Here is a 26,861-nt window from a genome sequence, read left to right as displayed (position 1 = left end):
AGCTCTTGTATGAGTCTAGACCAGATTTTGGAAATTTCTTATAATAATAGCATTTATTCCGCATGTTGTATCAAATTAAGGTAGTTATCTGAAGGGTTCGCCCACCAGGGAAGGTTAGTGTGGGTGCCCGCATGATCCATGATTTGGGTCGTGATAGAAAGTGTCACTTTTTTTGTCACATCAGCAAAAAGTATTTATGTGGTACAAATTCAGAGAGGTTTAGGTACCCAATAGGTACAACCCTCGGTTTAGGTACCTCAGAGAAAAATGTGGCAAAGTTTAGGGGGCTATCTATGACTTTTGCCTATATTCTAATTATCACTCAGGAAAAGTCCCCCATCAAAGTCAAAGTCTTAACTTACCTCGGTTAAAGCAAAGCTTTAACCTTCTCAAAGCTCTACCGTATCCGGAATCCATCAAGCGAGTCCAGTCCATTCAAAAGATTACTCTAAGGGCTTAAAAGAGTCATAAATACTCGTATAGCACTATGATATGAAACCCGATCAAAAGTCAACTAAAAAATCAAACCCGAGACTTAGGCTTGAAATTAAAAATTGATGTGATCAGACCTCTCTATAACAGCATCCGCATATAGCAGCACCTCGGTGTAATAGCTTAGTTTTTTCGGAACCGATTTTTTATCTTATATTTTACTTCTCTATAACAGAATATACTTTACCTATAACGAAAACAACCAACTTTTATCAGTACACTCTTTGTTAAATTATCCCCCATATAACAGCTATCTTCTTTTTTTGGTAATATAATAATTAAACATCTTTATAAAAATTGAATATCTATTATTACCAATAATAAAAGTAGAGAGTTGACCAAATATTTGATCCTTTAATACATTATTTATGACAAAGAATATCATATAAATGTATTTTCATCATTAAAAGATTTTTCTAGTGTGATTAAGCTTAGAATTTGGAATTTAAAATGAAAAATTAAATTTTATGCATCTTTTTTGCCTATAACAGCTAAATATTATTTAAACATCAATGTTGTTATAGGTATATACAGTTATTCTCTATAATAGCCAAAAAATTCTAGACTCAATGATGTTGTTATAGAGATGTTTGACTGTATTTTAATGTTACTTACAACCTCTCGAGTCTAAATCCATTGTTAGACGTAAAATCCGGAGTCAATTCCATAGCGAAATCATCAAAATACACTTTCTTGAGTTTAGGTCTAGAACTCCTAATTTTGCCTGCTCCCTCCGTCCCAATTTATATTATGTAGTTTTATTAGGTACAGAGTTTAAGAAATAAAGGAAGACTTTTGAATCTTGTGGTTTAAAACAAGCCAAAAATGTTTGTGTGGTTATAGATCATATCACTAAGTGTAAAAAATAAAGTTTACAGTTAAATTGTTGCCAAATAAGGAAATGTGTCATTCTTTTTTGGACTGACTAAAAAGGAAAGTGTGTCATATAAATTGGGACAGAGGGAGTATTTTTTTTTTTTTAGGCATAATAATCCATGGAAATTGAAGACATAAATAAAATTCAATGTTAGAACAAACTTACCCAATGTTTGTAGGTGAAAATCCTCTCAAGAAACCGAGCTCCCAAAGTCTAAAATGGTGGAAATAATTGCATGATTGTCCAGAAAATTTGATATTTATACCTGAGCGAGGTGGCCATCACAATTGCAATGATCCTCCTTGCTATTACGAAGAAGACCGGCACAGCCAACCTACGCGATTGCGGATTGAGGGGCGCGTCCGCAAAGCACACTCCAAACTTCATCGCAATCGCGCCATGAGGCTCTCGAACACGAAGGGTACTGTTGCACCGACAAGAATCTGCAACTGCTATCTTGATTCCCAATGAGTCAAAACCCCAAACACGCCCCCCCCCCTCCCCCCCCCCCTCGACCCGCTCATGTCCCATTCCGAATATCCAAACAAGTCCAAACCCTTAATTCGAACCTATTTGAAGTTTTGAACCATGAATTCAAACTTATTTACTCAAATTGTTGACCTTGGTCGACTCTATGAACTTAAGGCTTCAAGTTGATAAGTGTGCATACCAAAATGCTCTCGGGCCTATTGAGACCCGAATAACCCATACCCGTAAGTTACAAATCACCAAATGATCCTGCGAAAAGTCTCAAAGCGTGAAGCAGAATGTTAAATCTAAGAATAAGGAATTGAGTTGTTACATCTTTCCCACTTAAAACATCGTTCATCTTCTAACGTGCCTGGAATGGTACCGAAACTGCTGAATAGTCCAAAACACCCATTATAACTCCTTATTGGCATCCTTATGAAAAGATTATATAAATAGACTCACTGGAACACTTTAATTGTTGAACCCTCCCTTAACTTAGCTCAAAAACTTATATTTCGATTATTCATAGCCAAAACTTTCCCAAACGTCCATTTCTCGTTTATTTGAACTGTCTCAGTTCAAATTACCTATTTTTTTATTATAACCCGATTTTCGGACATAATTGCTTGATATGACGAATACCTTCATGACCACAGTAATACCTCAGCTACAACTACCACCCATTGCCAAACCTATATCAATAAAGTACCCCGATTACACCTAGTTATTCTTCCACACTCTCCATTACCATTACTGATACCTAGAATCCTTAGAAACAAGTTATCCTTACCATAACCTAAATCATGCATTCCCCTTGTCGGAAGGAAAATCTTGCCCACTCTAAGCTGCCTTGAAGAAATTCTTGTCCCTAGCTGATCCTATCCGAGGCTGATTGTGCTGATTTCAAATCTGTTAGCTTCGTTTCATTGTCTTTGAAACTATTGATCCAACAACTGAGGTCAAATTACACATAAATCCTCAAATGACATGATTTGTTCACCATGCTAGTAACTATCCTTTTATGCCAAATTTGTAGAAAAATAACTGATCACCCCAACGACTTTCCATATCCTCAACACATCACCGGTTATCTGTCTAACTAATTTGAATTGTTCGTATAATTTTTATCCTAAAAGTTGAATCAACTCAGTTGATAAAACACAAGGATACCTGATAAACCGATCATATCTCCACTGTAAGTTGCCTCCCTATTGAATCCGATGAAAATAGACAACTTGTTCAACGGTAAACCTTCCTGATGATATATACATATGACACCTGGCAATAAATGAGCAAATGATCTGATATAAAGTCCGCGATCTCCTAAGTATTATGAGTAGTCACCCGAACTATCCCAAATCATTCCAAACAAGGTATTAAGTGTTTCATATATCTATTGTGGACTTTCCGTCTTCCGCTCATGAATAACCAACTTTATGCTAATATTTCCGATCTCAAATACTGAATTCTACCTAATTCGTCAATTTAAGAGCAGATCAACTATATATACCTTATGACATCACTCTCAATTCACCCCTATCACGCAACACTGATCCAATTTCATGGAACCTAAATACAACGAATACTTCAATACGTGACCTTCTGGTGCTATTCACCAAATGTCACGCCCCAAAACCCACCCTGGAGGCAACAAGCATCCGATGCTATGAACAACACCGAAAGAACCTAATAAAATCAATAAACGTCTAATCTATTTTAACACTCTTTCAGCATTTAGTTAAACAAGTCATTAAGATTAAATGAAAACATGCTCACACTTATAAAGTAACCAGTGGAAGTCTAATATAACTACTTAGTTATATATGTGGCAAAATGCCTAACAAGCCATAGGAGACTTCAACAATCTACCCACAATTCTGACAACTAACTATGGAGTTTCTAAGATAAATAAATGAATGGACTAACTTCGAGACATAGTCTGCGAATTTAAACAATAAAACTAGACAGATGGGTTGTCCCACAAACAAGGGTACAGTCTCACCTATAAGTCTAGAAAGCAAGTTCTTCTACTCCGTACGTGTATCACGAACCAACTCTTCTTCATTACCTAACATACCATCAAAAATAACAATGGTATGCCTGAGTACTGGGTACTCAGTGATTGTCTCCGGGACAATATTAATAGCAAAATATATAAGTAATACGTGTAATTAAAAATCGTATTAAGAACCAGTTCAAAACAAATGATAACATCCTATGAACTTCCAGTATAAGTCAACGATGAAGAAATAATCTATTTGAATCCTTAAGTCGTTCCCATTACCTTAAGTTCTTTCCAAAAATAGTTCAAAATATAAAAGTAAAGTAAATCATCAAACTTAGTAAAAATTATCCGTAAGAAACATATAGCGAGGAAATGCATCAAGTTCAACTCATTTACCATTTACCATATTAAGTCTTTCACTTACGAACCAGAAATCATGAACTCAAGATCATCAACAAGTCACTCATAGGCAACCAAAGAATAACACATGCCAATACAGGCCCAAATCAATAAAATGAAGGGACGAACACTTAAGGTTCCCTAAACTGCATAGAAGCACCACATTGGGGCTATCAACCCATGATGGCTACCCTTCCTCTTGAAGAAGTAGGCAAAGACCACACCGGGGCTACAAACCCTCGATGAACACTCTTCCTCCCGAATGGCTAGGCATGAACCATAGCGGGGCTATCAACCCTCAACGGTCACTCTTCCTTCCGAATGTCTAGGCAACCCCACTAGGATCCATAGTGACTACCCTTCCTCCAGAGTAGCTAGGGCAAACACAAACAATAAAAATCATGGAATATTAGCTGAATCACAAGTCATGGCTTGGAAGACGAATCTCAAATCATGGCATGGAAGACGAATCACAAGTCACAACATGATAGCCACATTGTTCATTATGAATTATGTTCATCGTCCCGATATTAGGGTAGATCAAGTCATTAATCAGTTTAGAAACCATGTTCAATCATTAATCAACTTTCAACTCATAAAAACCCGTTCATATGGCAATACACATTAAAGACCAAAGCTTTAGAAACCAAGCTCAATCATCCCATAATAGGGGAAAATCATTTTTAAAGATTATAACTTTATAAATCAATTCAATCGTCCCATAGTAGGGGCAAAACAATTCGAAGATCACGTCTTTCAAAATCAAGATAAGTCATCCCTTATAAGGGGGTGAAGCATGTTCAAAGTTCAAAGCTTTATAATTCAATTTCAATTGTCCCTTGATAGAGAAATTGCGGATACATACATGTAATATAATACACATAAGATTTAATGAGGGCTTGTCCCTCACGCAGACAAACCTTGCAAACTAAACCATTTTTAAAGGTTGAAAAGTATGTTCGAAAAGAGACATACCTCATTTCGCGCTATATTGAAACCAAATTGATTTTCCGAGGTTTAACAATCACGCTACAATTGATTTAGATGAGAAAGATTATAACTTTACACTTTTCTTTTGAATTCCCATCCTTTTTTAAAACTAGGTTTTTAAGACAATTTCGCGTTCTTGCTTCCATGCGATTCTGATATAACCTAATTGGAAACTCTAAGAAAATCAAACAAAAAAAGGAAATTAAAAGGATATATTAGAATTAGGGATGAGAAGATTAGAGGATAGAAGCAAGACCCAAAGGATAGTAAATCTATGGACAAACATGGGTATATGAAGCCCAAATCCTTCCAATTGGATTCAACCCTAAGAGCCTACACTATTTGAATTCAAGGAATTACCCAATTTGAAGATCCACAAATGAGCAATCCAATACGAACTTAATGGAAAATTATTCAATTAGCAACTAAGAAATCACACTTAGTCAACCAAATAATCTATATTAATCGCTACTTAACAATCTCTCAAACTCACAAGTTTTTCATCAATATTTAAGGTAAGAAGCAAATGAAGACTAAATGTGCTATTTATAGTCTTGACATTATAACAAAGGCCCTAAAGTGGCTCTTTGCGAAAATAGCCCCAACATGGGTCTTTAATGCTCCAATTGTCCAATGCTTGCAATTATGACCTCCACTTGTAATCTTAGCCTTGAATTGAATTCTTAGCCAAGCTTTGCACCCTTTAGCCATAATTTGTACTTCTAGCCTCTTTGCACTCCTAGCCACTTTGAGTAGTAGCCTCCTCATCCACTTGTCAAGCTATCTTCCAAGCGCTACATGCTCTCTTATGTGGGTCGACAAGAGGATTCAACATCCTTCTTGGCATCCTTGAACCATTTGTGCCATTTATGCCCTTTAGGATCATATTATCCTCCCCTTCTTGAAAATGATTCATCCTCGAATCCAAACCTTGCAAAGACCACGAGAAGATAGATGAAAACATATTCCTCAAGGCATGAAGGTTAGCACACAAAGAAATAATCACACTTTCATGCCAAGGACACACAAACTTGTGGTACAACCAAGTATAAATAAGTATAGGGTACCAAGAAGTTAGTCCCTCCAAAGATTATGAAATGAGGAAAAAGTATCATTAATCACAAATGTTTCAATTCCAAGTCATGACAAGGGAAGGCAATACCAGGATTAAAGACTAAAACATTTCCCAAGTCATTTAGCATGCACTCACTATCCATCATAAATTCAAGTAGTGGCACAAAGCAAGACTCACATGCACAAAGGTGGTAAAGAATTGAACCACATAAAACGACTTGCTCATCTATAGTGTTATAATCCTTCAAGAGGAGGTTTCTGTCACAAGGAAAAGTGTCATCTTCCCATGGTGTTTTCCCATAGAACTTGAGATGTCCGAATGTGACTACATTCTTCCCAACACAAGACATATAGTTGTGCACATCACTATTAGCAATCATGTCACTATCAAACAAAACATTATCCTTAAAGAGAGAATATGCAACTAAAAGATGGGAATTAAGGCAAGCAAATCCACTCACTAAAGGAACAATAGAAGCACAAGCGTCAACATTAGGTGGATGCAAATTGATCTTGCAAAAAGACTCAATCCGGTCATCATAAGGATCAATTAGTGTGTGAGAACTCTTAGACATCATCATTAATTAGCAATGAATCACCATGTTCCAAAAAATACAAAACTCTATCCTTACTCAATTGGTCATTAGTCACAATATCCAAGTTCATTAGAGTGTAAGGATTAGCTTTATTACCTTATAGCTCATGTTCATAACCTTTGTCACCTTGGTCAATTCCCTTGCATTAGCTTTCCTCTTCGAAGGAGGTTTGAAATACTTTACTTTCCAAAGTAACTTGGTAACCTTTGGACATTGTTTCCCTAGGATAATTATCCTCAAGAGTACCTACAAAAGAAAGAAGACAACTAGAAGAAGTAGAAAGGTTAGAAGGGTTAGCCTGAGTTGGTGACAACCCCTACACATCACTACACATAACCTCTCCACCCAACATGCCCTTCGAACAAAAGTTTGGTTTGGCAACCATACACCTTTTTCTCTTCTCTTGAGTTGAACCTTGTCCTCCTTAAGCAACCAAGGTCCCCTTTTCACTCATCTCTATGCCCCTTATGAAGTTCCTTCATGATTCTATAGTCTTCACTCACTTCGTATGGAGTCAATGGAGCAAGGGTAAATTTCTTACCATCTAACATAAACGAGTACTTGTTAGATCTTCTTCTATGTTGAGCATCTCTTTCAAATTGCCAAGGTCTCTCAAGAAACAAATGACACGCTTGTATTGGGACCACATCATATAAGATTTCATCTTGATACCTACCAATGCTAAACTTGATAACAGCTTTCTTGGTTACCTTCATTTCACCACATTCATTGAACCATTGGAGCTTGTAGGGACTAAGGCGTTTTCTTGTGGGGAATTTCATATTCTCTAACAAGAATTAGCTCACCGCATTGGTACAACTCCCACCATCAATTATTAATGAACAAACCTTGTCCACTATCTTACATCCAGCATGAAATAGATTTTCTCTTTGATCAAGCCCTTCTCTAGCTATAGCACCCATGGCTCGTCGCACTACAATAGCAAAGTTAATTTTTTTTTCCAACCTCTCTTCATCACCACCATCAGAATCTCCCTCATGCTCACTCTTCTCCGCTTCATCATCACTACCAACCCCGCCCTTATTTTCCTCATCGATTTGGTACCCATCTTGTAAGACCAAAATTGTCCTCCTATTGCGAAAATCACTTGCAGTATGTCCTCTACCTTGACATTTGAAATGTTGAATAGTAGATGGACGAGGATAGTTAGGTTTAGAATTGTTACCTCCTTTGGATTTATCATCTCCTTTGGCGTTGTAGTCAAATTTGGCTTGAGACACTTGAGTGGTGGTCTTCGGCTTCTCCTAAGTGGAAGTTTTCCACTTATCTTTACTTTTGTTCCATGTTGAATATGTATTATTATTTGCCTTGTAATCCCTCTATTCCTTCATCAGCTTCAACCTTGGAAGCATCATGAAACGCTTCCTTTAGACTTCTATAAGTTTGTAGCCTCATAGGTTTGGATATCTCCTGATTTAAGTTAGCTACAAATCATATGAGAGTGTAGTTCAAGTGATCCTCTATTTTGGACTTCATTATCAAATTTTTGGACTCATCAAAGTACTCCTCAACACTCTTGGAGCCTTGCTTCAACATGTATACTTTCTTAAGAACTTTTTGATAGTAGGTAGGAGGCAAGTACTTTGTCTCCATGAGCTCAATCAAGTCATTCCACGTAGGAAGATCAAAGATACATTGTTGAGCTCTTTCTAGCTTCTTGGATTCCCACCAAGTTGATGCATGTCCCTCAAATTGAGTGAGGGCATACTTTATATTCAAAGCCTCCGACGCATTATTAGTGAGGAATATCCTCTCACTTTGCAATTTCCATTCAAGGAACTCCTCCGAATCACTACTTCCCGTGAACTTGGGAAGTGTTACCTTAATGGTATTCAAATTCTGATCGTTGTCTTCACGAGCTTCATTGACTTGCCATCTCCCTTGGTTTGCATGAGCTTGGAACCTAGCATCATGGCTTTGGAACCTAGAAAATGCACCTTTCCTTCTTCTACCCCGATTGTTCATCTTTCCATATCTTCCTTCTTGACAATTCTCGTCCCACCACTTCTCTTGTTGTATCTCCTCACACTCTACGTTATCTAACAGGTCTTGGTATTAGTTTTGGTAGGGATCTTGTTATTGGTTTTGGGGAGGTGCTTGTGATAGTGTATTTTGCGGGGTTCTTTGTGGTATTTGTTCGTTTTGATTGGTTTGGTAGACTTGGGGATAAGTTTGTCGATTGGTGTTTTGGAAGGTGCGTGGTTTGTTTTATGGAGCTTTTAGGGTAGGTGAAGAGGTTTCCAGGGGATAGCACAAGGCCCGTGCTTTCCCCAGTGTAAGTGTTGGGGTAGTCTCCACATTCTTACCCAAATCTCCTTCAACTTGAAAGCGGGGAGTGCCCACTCTACTTGAACTCTCCAAACTCCCTATCCTCCCTTCAATTCCCATTAACTTTGAGGACTACTCCGTTAATTGCTTAAGATCCATGTTCTCAATCCTTACCCCATTTATGTGCTCTTTTGAAGCAGTTGATGAATCGCTTGACCAATTAAATTCACATGGTTACTTATCCTTTGTGGTAGAATGGATTCTTGTTTAGATGAATGAAGGACGACTCAAAGCAAATGGACAAGAGCCAAAGAAGTTTCAACAAAATAAATGGAAAAACTTAAAAAAGAAATAGCACAAACAAACAACGGACTCAAGAACTAGCTAACAACTATGTAGGATGATTATAAGTTGTTAGGTAGTTAGGAGAATCAAAGAAGTGAATTAGAAGTCAACAGGGATGATTCAATCGATGAAATCTTACCTTGTACTCGGGAAATTATGCGGTTGGAAATCAAGCTTTATACGGTCCGTATAATTTTTGACGGACCGTAGAATTGTTCCGTCAAATGTTTCTGAGACTTTTGTATTTTCTACGATCTTGACAACATGGTATTTGATAGACCGTAGGAAATCATACAATCTACATAATTATACCATCAACGAGCAACAGTAAGCAATTTTGTTGGCTTGATTTTGACGTTGTATATTGACGGTCCGTGAAATTTTATACGGTCCGTACAATGGACCATATACCAGTTCTGGTGGTGACGTTTTGTACTCGAATTTCGTGGATCTTGGGTCAAATTTTTGACCTTGTTGACTTCCTTGGGCCCATAAAACCTAGTAATTACCCTTTTTAGCTGATTTAGCACCTTTTTCACTTGGACTTGGAAATTTGTAGATCAAACCTTCTGTTTTGGTCTTCTTCCTCAAGATAAATTTATGAATGTGCTCAAAAACATGAACATTCAAAATTTCAAGTCCCTTAATTCCAACTCGTTTTTCCTCCAACCTTCGGATATCGGCTCCTCTTTGATAGGAGAACAAAGCCCAATACCTATTGAAGTCAATTTCAATCCAAATCAACAAGACCCAATTATGTTACTTCAATCTTTGGTGAACCTTCAATGGTGAATTTCTTAAAACACCTTCAAACTCCACCAACTTCGGATTTAGATGTATTCCACCTCAACAAACTCAAATCCAACTTCAAAAACACTCGAATCAAACCATAATTGCAATTTTCCATCTTTTTTTGGGAATTTCATTTTTTTTTTCGGTCAAACTAAGAAGAACCTAGGATTGGAAATTGTAGGAACAATCTCTTAGCCTAAGCTCTGATACCAAATGATATAACCTAATTGGAAGCTCTAAGAAAATCAAACAAATAAAGATGAAATTAAAAGGATAGATTAGAATTGGGGATGAGAAGATTAAAGGATAGAAGCAAGACCAAAGCATAGTAAATCTATGGACTAACTTGGGTATATGAATCTCAAATACTTCCACTAGGATTTAACTCTAAGAACCTATACTATTTGAATTCAAGGAATTACCCAATTTGAAGATCCACAAATGAGCAAATCCAATATGAACTCAATGGAAATGATTCAATTATCAACTAAGAAATCACACTTAGTCAACTAAACAAACTATATTAATCTTTGCTTTACAATCTCTCAAACTCACAAGTCTTTCATAAATATTCAAGGTAAGGAGCAAATGAAGACTAAATATCTATTTATAGTCTTGATATTACAACAAAGGCCCTAAAGTGGCTCTTTGCGAAAATAGCCCCAACATGGGTCTTCAATGCTCCAATTGTCCAATGCTTGCAATTATGACCTCCATTTATAATCTTAGCCTTGAATTGAATTCTTAGCCAAGCTTCGCACCCTTTTGCCATAATTTGCACTTCTAGCCGCTTTGCGCTCTTTCCAAGCTATATTTCAAGCGTTGTATGCTCTCTTATGTGGGTCCACAAGAGGCTCCAACGTCCTTCTTAGGATCCTTGAACCATTTGTGCCATTTATGCCCTTTAGGATTATATCATATTCACCCATAGATTCTAACGGTATATAGACGATATATAAACCCAAAACAATCCATATTACTATACTTAAATTTCATTAACTTACCTCACAATAAATTCCCAACAACTTTCCTCTTCCACCATTATTGAATCGAATTTTCACAATATATGAAATAGGTGTGAGGTTTCTAGTGTTAATCTTCGTTAGATTAAGGTAAAAATCATAGGAATTGATCAAGAACTTACTTTAGATGTGTTGGGGAAGTCTTAGGGTTGTTTTATCTCAAAAAGTCGTTTTTCAAGGGTTTTATACGAAGTTGGAATGTCTGATAAAAGAAATTTAAAGTTAATTGAATTTATAGGATGGGATATTTTGGACCACCTCGTTGAGCGAGGTCTATAGCATGACCCTATCTCGCTTTGAGCTTAGCTTAGCGGGCTCCTAGGTCCATTTTATGCTTAGCCATTTTTTCTGAAATTTTTCATTTTGGGACCCTACACCTCTCTGAGCGAGGTCCATAGCATGACCCTATCTCATGTGAGCTTAGCTCAGCGAGCTCCTAGGTCCATTTTCACACTTAGTCAGAATTTTACTTTTTTTCAACTTTGTCAACAGCATTCAGCAAAATGGGCATAACTCCTAGCGCAGAGCTCCATTTGAGTCTACCGTAAAATGATGGAAAGTTATTTCAAAGATCTACAGCTTACATAGTTTGAGTTTTCTCAGATTCCTAGTGTAACTACTCAAAAACTGGGCATAAGTCAGGACTACCGCAAACTTAGATGATTTTAAGAACTCTTACGAACTTCACTATTTTGTTTGACTTCGAAACGATTATCCTTTACCCAATTTCATCCCAAAAGGATTCATATACCTAATATGTCACATCAACACTCATTATACACCTTCACACCTAACTCGAATTTATAGAGTGTTGCACCTAACCTGTTCACCATCCAAACACTTCGAAGCAAGGCAAATGGCCTAATACACTATACCTCTCAACCAAATATCCAAGCAAGATATCTTGTTACACTTTTCAGATCCAATGTATCAAAAAAATGCAAATCACATCTTTTGTTTTTGCGAGGTTCACACCCCAACTATCACTTGTTCCCTTTTTCTACCCAAACTATCACTTTTCACGAGTTTCATAATTTGACTATCATTATCTATGTATTAAAACACACCTTGAAGTTGACTAGGTCAACTATCAACTTTCCTGTTTCCTACCTGAACTATCAACATCTACTCGATTACATAGATAGTGATAGTTTGGGTAAGAAAAGGGAACAACTGATAGTTGAAGTGTGAAAATCGCGAGAATGTGATATTTTGTATGTGTTTTTGACCATTATCTAAAATCTATAGTAACTCCAAGTAGGATGCGATAAGGTGCCTCTATCCCCTAATGTAGATTCACCAGTATGCAGGCAGTCCATGGCACCAATTGCTGCAAACGTTTATTTTCCATGAGAAACATAAAAATACCTGCACTAAGTATAAATGCGATAACTTTTTAGTTGTTAGTGTGGAAACCATAAAAACACAGTAATTAACATGGTTCGGATCGATATGATCCTAGTCCACGGAGAATGGCCGACACTTTCATTAATATCAAGGGAGAAAGTAAGTTACAAGTGTGAATACTCTTAGGTTCTATGTTCTGTCCTTAATAAGTCCTAGCTAGCATATATTTATACTACTAGGTCTAATCCTTTCCTAAAAAAAATCTAAATCCCAATCACATTCGAAAACTAACAAAGAAAAAAAAGTTTCTTTTTATTTCTTTCCTCTTTTGAGTAGGAATTGACTTGAATATCTTCTCAACTTCACAATCTCCACTTTGAGATGAATTTCGAGCTTCCATAGGAATGTCATTCAGTCCAATGTCTCTAAGCCCACATGAGCTAACTCCATGTAGGAAACAAGAGACACTAATCGAAATCTTGTACATACTAGTAGCTCTACCATGCCCCTCGTTCTCCATCCTGACGCATCAGTTGATGCGAACTCCTTCCAAATTCATACAATGACTGAACTTGACAAGAGGAACCACTTTGATCAACATATCCACTGCGTTGTCCTTTGTGTCAACCTTCAAGAACTTAATTATGCCTTATTTAATAACATCATGAATAAAATGGAATCCGATATCAATGTGTTTGGTGCGATCATGAAATCTCTGATTTTTTATCAAGTGAATAGCACTCTCGCTATCACATTTTAGAGTTGGTTCATGTTGAGCCCTACTCAATTTTGACACCAAACCTTTCAACCATATAGCCGCCTTTATTGCTTCTGTTGCCGCTATATATTCAGCTTCTGTTGTGGACAAAGCAACTATAGATCGGGGAGAGTTGCCTTCCAACTTATGGCACTAACTGTAAGAGTAAAAATATATCCCGTTGTTGATCTCTTTCTATCAAGATCACCTGCAAAATCAGAATCCACATAACCAAGGACTGAGAAACCTTCATTTCGCATCCTACAAAAGTTATACCAACATTCAAAGAACCTTTAAGATATCTCAATATCCACTTAATTTCTTCCCAATATGTCTTACCTGGATTAGACACGAATCGACTTACCACACTTACTGCTTGAGTAATATCAGGCCGAGTGCAAACTATGGCATACATAATGCTACCAACTGCACTAGAATAAGGAACTTTTGCCATGTACTCCACGTCTTCCTTTGATTGCGGTGCCTTCAAAGAAAAAAGTCTGAAATGTTGTGCTAAAGGTAAAGTAACGAGTTTACATTTATCCACGGAAAACCTCTGAAGTACCTTCTTAATATACTTCTTCTATGAAAGATGTACCTCACTATTCTTCCTGTGAATCTCCATTCCGAGGATTTTCTTAGCTTTACCTAAATCTTTCATGTCAAACTCCTTACTTAGGAGTTTCTTCAAATCATCTATCTCTATCATACTAGTAGTAGCAATAAGCATATCATCAACATATAACAATAAATAAATATTTGAATTACCAGACACTGTCATGTGATACACGCAACTATCAAATGCACTTCTCGAGAAACCTTTAGCAATCATGAACACATAAAATCTCTTATACCACTGGCGTGGTGACTGTTTCAAACCATGCAAAGATTTTTTCTCAATTGACAAACATGGTCTTCTTTTTCTTTTGTTTCATGAAGATCACCTATTTAAGTTTACTATGTAAGAATGTAGTCTTAACATCAAGCTGACAAAGTTTTAAGTCATAATGGGCAACCAAAGCTAGTACCAAACGAATTGAGCTATGCTTCACGACTGGTGAGAAAATCTCATTGTAGTCGATTACCTCCTTCTGACAAAAGCCCTTAGCAACCAATCTCGCTTAGTATCTAGCATCTTCTACACCCAGAATGCCATCCTTTTTTCTAAAGACCCATTTGCAATCAACAGTTCTCTTCCCCTTTGGTAGAATCACCAAATCCTATATCTGTTTCTTGTGCAGAGACTCCATCTCTTTGGTCATGGCTAAACGCTATTGATCAGCTTCACCACACATAGTAGCTTCTGTATAGCTTGAGGGTTGCAGATCCTTTATTTCCTCCTCGGCAGTAGCTAATGCATGGGCCACAAGATTAGCTTGCGAAGGCTGAGGATAATATTTTGGATTAGACTTTGGAGTTTGTTTGTCCCTTCCAATAGCTATATTGTATGGTTCATCTTCAGGTACTACTGTGTGAGCTTTTTCATTATCTGACTCCATCTGAGTCATTTCATCCTCTTGCTCGGTGAGTTTCACATTTTTCTCCACAGTTTCTGTTGTAAGAACTTTCTGTCCTGCAAACTCAATAGAAGTCTTTCCAGGATCAAGAATAAGGGCTTCATCAAAAGTAACATCTCTACTGATTACAAACTTAAGAGGATCTAAACTTCATATTCTATATCCTTTTACCCCTTCAGCATATCCCATGAATAAACCTTTTCTAGCTCTAGGTTCTAGTTTTCCATCACTTACATGATAATAAGCGGGACATCTAAAGATTCTTAAGTACGAGTAATCAGACGGTTTACCTGACCATACCTCATTTGGAGTTTTGAAGTCAAGAGCTGATATTGGAGAATGATTAACAACATAACAAGCAAGATTTATCGCTTTTGCCTTAACTCCTTAGGCACCTTGACATTAGAGAGCATACATCGTACTTTCTTAAGAAGAGTGTAGTTCATCCTTTCAGCTACTCCATTCTGTTGTGGTGTATGCCTAATAGTTCTATGTCTCATTACACAATGAATTTTGCAGAAATTGTCAAAACTCTTCATTACAAAACTCCAAGCCATTATCTGTTCGAAGACACTTAATCTTTCTGTCACATTGATTTTCAATTAATGTCTTCCAGTTTTTGAAATTCTCAAAGACATCACTTTTAGCCTTTAAGACAGATACCCAAACCTTGAGTGAAAAATCATCAATGAAAGTAAGAAGATACCTCTTTCCACCCTTGGATGGACCCTATAAATCTGAATGAATGTAATGAATTACCCCTTCGATTTTATGCTTTCCCGTGCTAAAGCTGACCCGTTCATGCTTTCCAAGGGCACGATGCTCACAAAAATCAAGTGTACTAATATTCTCACATTTCAAAAGGTTTAGGTTGCTCAAAATTGCCAACCCCCTCTCACTCATGTGACCTAATCTTATATGCCACATCTTAGCTTTCTCATCATCTGATAATTGTGAGGTTGCAACATTCGCAATACCTAGAATGGTGCTACCCATAAGTACATAAAGACCACCCTCCAGTTTGTCCTTTAACATGACCAGAGAACCCTTGGTCACCTTGCAGATTCCCCCTTCACCCGTATGCTTATATCCAAGCTTATCAAGAGTACCAAGTCTTTTTCACATCAGGAACATGTCGAATATTAGACAATGTTCTTATGATGCTTTCATGACACCGTATACGGGCTGAACTATTGCCTTCTATTTCACATACTGCATCGTTACCCATAAGCACAGTCCCACTCGTCTCAATTGTACCTAGTAAACCAATCTTTTCTGAAGCACATGTGAAAGGTACAAGCTGAATCTAAAATCCATTTGTGTGCCTAAGTGTCATCTGTTGAAGCAGTTAGCACAAAATCTTCTTCAGATTCTGAGCTACCTGAACCATAGATGCATTGGCTGTTGTTTTATCAATCTTCTTATTCGGGCAATCCCTCTCAAAGTGACCATTTTGATGACAACCCCAACATTTAGCATCCTTCCTACTCACCCTTTTCCTAGACTTTGACCTAACTACTGATTTGCCTCTCTCTCTTTGGCTCGAGCGACCTCTCACCGTCAAACCCTCACCATGGTCCTCTTTCTCACCATTGTTGATATGGTTTTTTATTCATTCGAATTCAATGCATGTCTTACCATCTGTAACGTGACAACCTCCTTACTGTACATCATTGAATTAACTACATCTTTATATCTTTGGTGATAATGAAAACAGTAGAGTGCACGCTAGTTCTTCATCTCCCACTTTAATAGCATCATGAGTAAGATCCATAGACAATTTATTAAAAGCATCAAGATGATCTTATAAAGTTGTGCCTGTCTTCATCTTGAAGGTGTGTCAACGCTGCCAGCATTCTAGTTGCTACTGATTTCTTTTGGTAGATATTTTCAAGTTACTTCATAAAGTCGCAGCTGTTTTCTCGGTACTGACTTCACAAAACACGCTATCTGATAAGGATAATTGAATTGCGCTAAACGCATCCATCTCTATCTTTTGCTTCTCGGCGTCTTTCGTATTTTCGGGATACGAGTCATCCAAAGCATAGACTGATCCTTCTCTCCATTGCAACGCCATGATCTTGATCTTCCAGATGTTGAAGTTATTACTTCGCCCATTAAAATTTGCTACCTCAAACTTCATAGATGCCATAGTCTCCTCGTCTCATAGATCTCACGACCTGTAGGCACATGATACCAATTGTCAACGCGAAAATGATAAAAACACAATAATTAACGTGGTTCGGATCGATGCGATCCTAGTCCACGAAGAACAGCCGACACTTTTATTAATATCAAGGGAGAAAGTAAGTTACAAGATTGAATACTCTTAGGTTTTATGTTCTGTCCTTAATAAATCCTAGCTAGCATGCATTTATACTATCAGGTCTAATCCTTTCATAGAAAGAATCTACATCCCAATCACATTCGAAAACCAACAAAGAAAAAAAAAAGTTTCCTTTTATTTCTTTCCTCTTTTGAGTAGGAATTGGCTTGAATATCTTCTCAACTTCACATTAGTTTTGGTCAATAATTTTATGTCGTACTGTTGCAGGATTGTTTTGAACGACCAATATGTAGTCCTCCGGATGCTTGGTTTGATGTGGTGCACCGTGTGGCCAATGACAACAACAAAGTACTAAAGTGAGTATTGATAACTTATTTTTTCGTCATTTATTTTAACTATTTGTACCGTGTTCTAGTTTTTTCATTGAACGTACCAAAGGTGTGGTCTAATACATAGTTGGTGATAATTCATGTAAGAAAAGAAAACAACTGACTTGAGATGTGAAACTCGTAAAAAAGTGATAGTTCAGATGTATTTTTGACCATCAACCAAATTTTGTATAACACATGTATTTAATTCGAAGTAACTGTATTGAAATGCTTTTTATTTACTCAATCAAAAGAAATGCAAATTATGCAGGCGGACGAAAAAAGTTTCGAGGTGCCTGAACTTGGGATCATATAATTATCTTGGTTTTGCTGCATCTGATGAATATTGTTCACCTCACATAATTGAGTGTTTGAAAACATTTTCCGCAAGCACTTGTAGTACTCGTGTTGATGGAGGTAGGCGTGGTGTAAAGTTTCACATATGCGTATCTCCGGAAGGGGAAAAGGCTCAAATTTGCCCCTGAATATGCGAAATGGAACAAATTTGTACTCCGTTATTAGTTGGCGTCAACTATGCCCTCGTCGTTACCGGGGTCAAATTTACCCCTGAACTATGTGAAATAGAAAAATCTGCCATAATTTTAAAACAGTGAAAGCTTAGCACCCGGTGATGTCATGTGTCATGCAATTAAGGATTAATCTTTTAAAACGGAGGGTAAATTACAATCTTTCGCATTGTTCTGAGGCAAATTTGACCCTTCCCCTAATGTTCAGTTTTCGAATTTTCTTGTTCCTCCTTTGTCTTCCCGTCACTACCTCTACCACCAAGGAGCCTTCTTCTTATAATAAATCATTATTTTCTAAAACAGGCACCACAATATTACATACTGAATTAGAAGAGTATGTTGCTAAATTTGTTGGAAAACCAGCTGCTATTGTTTTTGGCATGGGTTATGTAACAAACTCAGCCGTGCTTCCTGTCCTGATAGGAGAGGTACATAGAGTTACTATTGTATTATTGTGTTTTACTTTTCATTTTTATTTAGCTTCGAATATTATCATTGCAGGGAGGTTTGATTATTAGTGATTCTCTGAGTTACTATTGTATTATTGTGTTTTACTTTTCATTTTTATTTAGCTTCGAATATTATCACTGCAGGGAGGTTTGATTATTAGTGATTCTCTGAACCATGGCTCTATTATCAACGGAGCTAGAGGATCTGGAGCCTCCATACGTGTTTTTCAACATAACAGTAAGTTCATACTTCTTCCGTCCCAATTTAATTATGTGACACCCTTTCTTTTTTAGTATGTCCCGAAAAGAAGGGTGAGTTTATTCGGGAAAGTTTTATCCAAAAGAAAGTGAATAAGAGGTTGGTAATTAATTACCAATCTCAACTTACCTCTCGATGATCAGCTCTTTTGTTGGCATAGAATGCTAATTTCACCTTTCTATAACTAGAAACAACTTAACTTTCAATTTCTCTTTTACCCTTAATGAAATGATTTATAGCCACACAAATGTCTAAGATTTGTTTTAGACCACAAATTTCAAAAGTCTGTCTTTCTTTCCTGAACTTTGTGTCAAGTCAAATGATGGTAAAATATGTCCCTTCTCCTTGCGGGTAGTAATATGTTCAGATGACGAGGTATATTGTCTCACACCCTTCCTTCTTTAGCACCGTCGCATTTGGAGAAAGTTTTACGAGAGAATATTGCTGAGGGACAACCAAGAACTCATAGCAGGTGGACTAAGATAATTGTTGTGGTGGAAGGCATATATAGCATGGAAGGGGAGCTTTGCAAGCTTTCAGAGATTATTGACATATGCAAGAAGTACAAGGTATATATAGTGCATTGAAGCTATTTTCATCTTGACAACTTTATGATTTTTCTAAGAAGAAGAAGAACAACTTCAACTTCTTAACAGACACGGTAATCATCTTCACTTCTGGTCCACACTCAGTTTTATTATCAGGACATACGACTATATTTCTATTATATACCTTTTGGGCTTTGCTTGGCTTATTTCTTATGCGTCATTTACTACTAAAATATAGGAATTAGCGACGGACAAGTTCTGTAGCTAAACAAAAAAATCGGTCATTAATCATGTTTAGCGACAAATTAACGTCGAATTATCAAAAATTCTGTTTGCTACTAGCTATTCAACACGGATTAACGACGAAATTCATAGCTAATTCCATTTTTGTTTTTTTGGTAGTGATTTGTAAGTCTAATCTTCTTGTTGCAGGCATATGTTTATCTGGACGAGGCTCACAGCATTGGGGCAGTCGGTAAAACAGGAAAGGGGGTATGTGAGTTCTTGGGAGTTGATAATGCAAATGTGGATGTTATGATGGGAACTTTCACAAAGTCATTTGGATCCTGTGGGGGTTATATTGCGGGATCCAAGGTATGTTTTTTTGATCATTCTTATGGAAATGCTAGTGAACTAGCTTTATAATTAATTTGATGCTTCTCTGCCAATAAATAGTTGAAATGACTCAAGAAAATGTAATGATCAATGCAATCATATGGTTTTCTAGTTGAATTACATCATCAAATTGAAGTTGTAACCTATCTGTGCTATTCTAGAGTATAATTAGATTTCATCCTGGCTATGCTATTTTGTTATATCACACAGCTCGATAGTTGGTCCTATTTGTGAACTATTGATGTTTCCATAGACGCATTTCGTATCAGTGAAGACCAGCTAAAGCAAACATTACGCTAACTTTCATCCAAGGGTATGTAGAAATTATATGTACTCCCTCCGTCCCATGTGATATACTTTCCTTTTTAGTCTGTAAAAAAAATTGATACATAAATTAGAGTCACACAAAAATATATGACTTGTTTTAGACCACAAGTTTCAAAATTTCTTTTTTTTTCTTAAACTCCGTGTTTGGTCAAACTATATCACATAAATTGGGATGGAAGGAGTGCATAGTTTCTCTTTTGTGTATGAACTGCCTATGATCATTACACTTCATTGGTTGTTGGATTTTACTTACATGGAGACCCTGGATTTGTTATAAGAATAAAATGACGATTGCATATTGGTCCCCTTGTTTTGGAGCAACCGTTAGTAGGAAGTGTATTTCTGAGCTATTTGACCAGTTGTAGGGCATTTTTGACCCAAAAACATAACATAGGGCAAATCTGACCTATTTCGAATAGTTTAGGGACATTTTTGGTCTTTTCCCTTACCTTTATTCTAATTTACCTTCCACTTTTGGATCCAGGGTGCTCAGGAGCTCTTCTTTTGGTAGATTTGACAGTGTTATTTGTAATATATGGTTCTAACATTAATACAACAATTTCAGGAACTTATTGAATATTTGAAGCACACTTGCCCAGCACATCTATATGGAATATCCATATCACCTCCAGCTGCCCAACAAATAATTTCTGCTATTAAGGTTATGCTTGGTGAAGATGGTTCCAATAGAGGTCAAAAATTCTTTCTTAAGTTTATGTGCACTTTACAGTATATATATTTAGGGTGGATTTCTCATATGATCACTCAACTAATTGTTATTATTTCAGAAAGTCACTTTTTTTTTTCTTAATTCCAATTCCCTCCAATAAAAAACGTGACTTTATGAGATAATAACTATTAGTTGAGTGAACATATGAGAAATCAACTCGTATATTTGTGATAATGTCATTCTGATTCTTACTGTTGGTAAAACAATATGGTATATTGATCATTACTTTCTTACTACAGGAGCACAGAAAATAGCGCGCCTACGTGACAATTGCAACTTCTTCCGTTCTGAACTGCAGAAGATGGGCTTCGATGTTCTGGGAGACTATGATTCACCCGTGATGCCCATCATGCTCTATAATATTGCAAAACTACCTGCTTTTTCACGAGAGTGTCTTAAACAGAACGTACACTTTCTTCTCTTGTTATTTCAGCTTTATCCTTATCTAGCTAATTCTTGGTGAAAAGAATGTCTATTCATGATTTTTTCCACTTGCATATCATCGATTTTTTAATGGCAGAATATCTAAAAATCTGCATAAATTTGATGCGTTTTAATCAAATGCCCCTTAAATTATGTCAGGTTCTAATTACCCTTGTGCTTGGCTCTTTTATAATTGTTATCCCCTCAAAAAATAACTGGTCCGGATTACCCTCACGTACTTGGATATTCTGATTTCAAATGACGTTTGGGGCGTGATAATGTAAAATAACTGCACACAATATTATTTTGATGTGTAAAAAAATCTAAAATACCATTTCCTTTATCCTAATCTCCTTCCATATAACTTCTTTATTCCTCCATTAAAATACAGTCCAATTTTTCCTTCTTTTACCCTTTTTCTTTTGAAGGGGTAACAATTATAGAAAAGACAAGTATAGGAGATAATTAGGACCTGTTATTATTTTAGCAGGTAATGATTATAAAATATTCAAGTACAAGGAGTAATTAAGACCAAGTATAATTTAAGGGGATTTAAATAAAATACGTCAAGTTTAGAGTTCTTTGGGTATTCTGTCATGTTTTAGTACTCACTGCATTGTCTGTTACCATAGGTAGCCGTTGTGGTAGTTGCTTTTCCAGCTACCCCTTTACTTTTGGCCAGAGCACGCTTATGTATTTCTGCTGCCCACTCAAGGGAAGATCTCATCAAAGCATTAGAGGTTAGAAATTGCTCTTGCATTTATTTGCCCTTTCAATTGATGATTGTTCTCTTATGCGCTCTACTCTCATTATGGACTTCATGTAGCTGGCTTTTACTAGAATCTTTTTCAATTAGAAAATTTTCTACTTTTTTGTCTCTTAACTCTCAACTCAATGCATCATAGACTGACGAGTCTATGACAAGTTAACAAAGCTAATAGGATTTGACTTACTGAATGTCATGCTTAATTGAAAGTTCTTCCTGTGTCCTGAGAGAATCTGGAATGTTAGCGATATATAGGTTGAATTCATAGGGGAATATGAAATTTAGAGTTAGTGGATTCATAATAATTGTGATCATATTAAGTGTATACATTGTTTGTTGGAAGCAATGGCTGTAATTGAACCCACAAAACCTAGCTTAGATTTGCCTCTAGTTGAACGTTTGCACACCGGTAGCTAGTGAGATGAGTTGGTCACTTTTCACTTTCTTCAGATAAAGACATTCCACTCATACATTCTTTTCATCTTGTGTAGAACCAGAGCTAAGGTATTAAATATGTTTCACTTAGATGTGACACATTTTGGTCATATTTCCCTAATTCATCCTGGCGTGGGGATGGGGGGTGGGGGTTGAGTAACTACATTGTGAATACTTACGAGCTGATCATATATTGGGAACTCCCATCTCCATGACAAGAAAAAAAAAAAAAACACGAAAAATAATAATAAGAAATTACTCCCTCTATCACAATTTATGTGACAATTTTCGCTTATCGAGATTAAAAGTAAGTGAACTTTGTAAATATATTTTTTCAACGTATTGACATGAAAAAATTGCAAGTTATAATATTTTTCATATAGTTTTTGAATAAGAAAATTTTAGTTTTAAACTATTGAGTTGATCTAATCCAATTTAACTTCGAAGATTAGTCGAATTAACTTGTCACGACCTATTTTACCTAAGCCATGCGGGCACTTACCTTTCTCACCTCGGTAAGCGAACCCTCAACCCAACGATAACTAAAGACATGAATAATTAAATCAAGCAATGGAAAAGAATAAATACGTAAGTCTCACGATAATATATATGGTAGAATAGTGCGGAATAAGGAAAATACCCCCAGGGTCTAGTCTATGTCATACAAGAGCATCTAATGAAAAATATACAAGTCTGAAACAATATTACATAAATCTATGTCTTAGAATAACAAAAGTAAGACATAAAATGGATGAGTCTTCAAGGCAGCTAACGTCCATACTCACCCTGGAAACTCGTAACAAAGCTGAAGATGACGATCAGCCACGAGAGATGGAAGCAGACCCAACCTGATACTCTGCATTCACAAAGGAATGCAGCAAGTGCAGGTCAATACAAAACAACGGTACTGGTAGGCATCATCGGCCGACTAAGCATAGCTAACATAATTCAAACAATAAAGCAAGATAGGCAGGCAAACCAACAAGTATAAGTCAAACATAATAGAAGTCAAGTACCCGTCATCGCTTAAGTGAAGCATCTAATCCCAATCGCACCAAGTCTCTATATATCAAGTCTGAGTCCAACATCACAAATACAACTTCAAATCACCTCCAAATCAAGCCGTGAGGCAATGCAGTGCAATAATGTATGGATGCAATGCAATTCCATGCAAATGTTGTGTACACATGTACTCCGGACGGAAATATCGACATCTCGGTAGCACAACCCAAGGTGACTCGCGAAGTCTAAGTGCCACTCGTCCCGGATATTTACCGTAATAGACGGGACCTCGGATCTTTGGCCACGGGGTTCTCCCCACCACCCCGGGGGACCCGCGGAGTCCATGCACTCACTCAATCCACGATTTCGAAACGAACATCGGATATCGGACTCTCACATCACTCAAGTAAAAACCAAGCCCAAGTTCATCACGAACATCGGATTGTTTCATCAAGTATTATAAAAGATCTCAACAAGATATCATGAAAGAAGAGTGTGTGCAATGCATGTATCAACACTAATAATCATGCTCCACTAATAATCATGCTCAATATCACAAGTACCAACAATGGATACGCCAATAATATATCCGAATTACAAGTACCAACAGAGGGTACGCCAACAATATCATGAGAGTCACAAGTACCAACGGTGGGTATGCCAACAATATCGTAATCAAGATGGAACGACAAATTCCAATATCTACTAACAACACGTGGCATCAAGCCAACACAATAGAACAATCAAATCACAACACAACGGGATAGTTAGCCCCAAACACACAACAGGGCCCAACCTAAGGCAATATCCAACCCAACTTCATACCCGAAGGTTCACATGCTGTCTCCAACAATATCATCTAAATATATATTTCACTACACGAAGTCTCACCAAGGGTAAGCCATAACCTACCTGGATGGCCAAACCGCAAACACCTACAACTCACTCATTTGCCTTGCCTTTCTGCTAAGCCTCAGAACCAAAGTAGTCTAAGCATAATCGAAATCTAGATTAGAAATCATGAAGAATGATCTAATATTGCTATCTTTCAGTTTAGGTCAAGCCCAACCCTAGAAATTAGGGAAACGGGGCCCACAAGGCCAAAACGAAAATTTTGAGAGCAAAATATCAAATTAAGCACTAGGTGATCATAACTCAACTACTAATTTCTGATTTAACTCAAGGATAGACCCAATTTCTGATTTCAAGCAAAACCCCCAAATTTGGGTATAAACCCTAGCTTTTTTATTCAAGAATTTAACTCTAATAATGGAAGATAAGTGATTAACAACCTTAGATTCATCAAAATCTAGCATATAAACCCCATCAATTTCATCATTAATAAGCCTAGATAGAACATTCATCAAAACCCACTTTCGCCATCCATTACTAAAGAATTTCTAAGGAAGAAGGAATCTATGATGATTAGGAACAAAGAATTAGTGAAGGGATTAGCAAAACTTACCACCAAGAGCTTTCTCCAATGACCTTCTAAAACAGTCCCCACTAGCTCACTTTCTGAAATGATATTAAATGATAGACTAAGGGCTTATTTAAAACACACTTAATGAAATAACAGGCCTGCTACCGCCACGACGGTAACGGGGTCGTAATGGCGGCGCTGCAACAGACTGTCCCAGTAGTTTGGGCCAAATCCCACTTGGCTGCCCCAGAGGCCATCACGCCTCAACAGCGGCGCCGCTGGGACGGCATTGGTGCCGCCAATGCAGGCACCAGGTACCAGAATCCCACCAGATTTTCTAAATCTCAAACGAAATCCCGAACCACTCCCGAGGTCATCTGCTCATAAACCACAGACACAGACCCACAAAAAATACGCTACGAACGCGCTCATGGGCTCGAAATTTCCAATGGAGGTCTCGTTGACCGGGTCAACCCCCGATACCTTAATTTCTAATTTCCCAACCCAAGTTCCAAAATGCATCCGAGTTAATTGGGAACCAAACCAGATATACAAACCAGTTCTAAACGACCATCCGGACCTATCGGAATCGACGGATTTTCAAAAAAGGCCTGTTTACCCAAAAGTCAATTTTGGGTCAACTATTTTTCACTTAAGCCCAATTTCACAAAAAGTTGTCCGAATCCGATCTAGACACCTCGGGAAGCGTACCAACTGTTCCCTCCGGTCAAAAGTGAGCTAACCAAGCTCGGAAAAGGGCGAAAATGTCGGAAAGTCTATAACGAGCAAACAGGTCATTACATAACTCTTGATAATCGAAAATTGTCACATAAATCATTACAGAGGGAGTAATTAAACGCTGAGATACCTTGCTTTATGTTATCTTTATGTATTTAGAACTCTTATACAAGAATTATAACGTGGAAAACGTATATAGGTTTCTCAATTATATATGCTGGTGAAAATATTATTATCTAATTAGCTACTGTAGTATATCTAATGAGGAAGAAAATCAATGTAACTGCTTGCTAGTTGCTGAAAAGTTCTTGCTTTTTGGCCAGGTTATCAGCAGAGTTGGTGATCTAGTGGGTATTAAATACTTGTCTGCTGAGCCCAAGAAAAAGCAGCTGCTGGAAGAAAACCAAGCTTAACAGTTGATGCTTTGTGTTATTGCTTTGAAAAAGACGGAATTACTAATTCTAAACTTATGTATTAAAGCTTTAAAGTGGACTACAACTTACGTTCTAATTTTAGAATGCAAATATTCTAAATTAGTTAATTATTTGTTTGACAAAAAAACAATCCAATTTAATCTATATAACTAAACTGACAAATTTTCCATCTAGTGAAACTTTGATGCTTTACTTCTATAAGTAATGATTAACACTACAAATTTCAAATTTTAAAATACTCTAAGAAATAATAAAATAGATACTTATCAAGTGGATTCATTTTACTATGGGAGAATAGTACTTTTGAATTGGGTCATTGCTAAAGTTTAATTTTGATCTCTGTGATATATAATTAAGCACGTTAGTTTAATCTTCAATTAAATAAATAAGTATTTTTAGTCCAATATCTAACGGAACTTAACATCATGAACAGATTATTTACTACTAGGAAGGGTAAATCGAGTATTTTCCATACTAATTTTAGTATTAGGCGTTGAACATTTATATTTCTTACTGTTTTTTGCATACTTTGTGTCTCAATTACGTGGCACGGTTTA

At 36.9% G+C, this 26,861-nt stretch overlaps 1 protein-coding gene across 2 annotated transcripts in view; it reads left to right on the top strand.

Moving 5' to 3' along the window:
- LOC132050310 (long chain base biosynthesis protein 2a-like) overlaps nucleotides 1-26,470 on the top strand; it is a 36,691-nt gene extending 10,221 nt beyond the window's left edge. The window contains exons 3-12 of one of the 2 annotated variants that reach the window (XM_059441509.1): nucleotides 17,528-17,616; nucleotides 17,900-18,045; nucleotides 18,459-18,583; nucleotides 18,749-18,842; nucleotides 19,269-19,432; nucleotides 19,844-20,005; nucleotides 20,919-21,045; nucleotides 21,323-21,489; nucleotides 22,139-22,246; nucleotides 26,194-26,470. In XM_059441509.1, the coding sequence (XP_059297492.1) occupies nucleotides 17,528-17,616; nucleotides 17,900-18,045; nucleotides 18,459-18,583; nucleotides 18,749-18,842; nucleotides 19,269-19,432; nucleotides 19,844-20,005; nucleotides 20,919-21,045; nucleotides 21,323-21,489; nucleotides 22,139-22,246; nucleotides 26,194-26,283 (1,272 nt within the window). In that variant the 3' untranslated portion in view covers nucleotides 26,284-26,470. The remainder of the gene's footprint in view (nucleotides 1-17,527; nucleotides 17,617-17,899; nucleotides 18,046-18,458; nucleotides 18,584-18,748; nucleotides 18,843-19,268; nucleotides 19,433-19,843; nucleotides 20,006-20,918; nucleotides 21,046-21,322; nucleotides 21,490-22,138; nucleotides 22,247-26,193) is intronic. The other variant, XM_059441510.1, reaches the window with a different exon arrangement.
- Nucleotides 26,471-26,861: the final 391 nt, after the last annotated feature.

This window comes from Lycium ferocissimum, chromosome 3 (genome assembly GCF_029784015.1).
Source record: "Lycium ferocissimum isolate CSIRO_LF1 chromosome 3, AGI_CSIRO_Lferr_CH_V1, whole genome shotgun sequence".
NCBI classification, from domain to species: domain Eukaryota; kingdom Viridiplantae; phylum Streptophyta; class Magnoliopsida; order Solanales; family Solanaceae; genus Lycium; species Lycium ferocissimum.
This window is presented reverse-complemented; position numbering and strand designations above follow the sequence as displayed.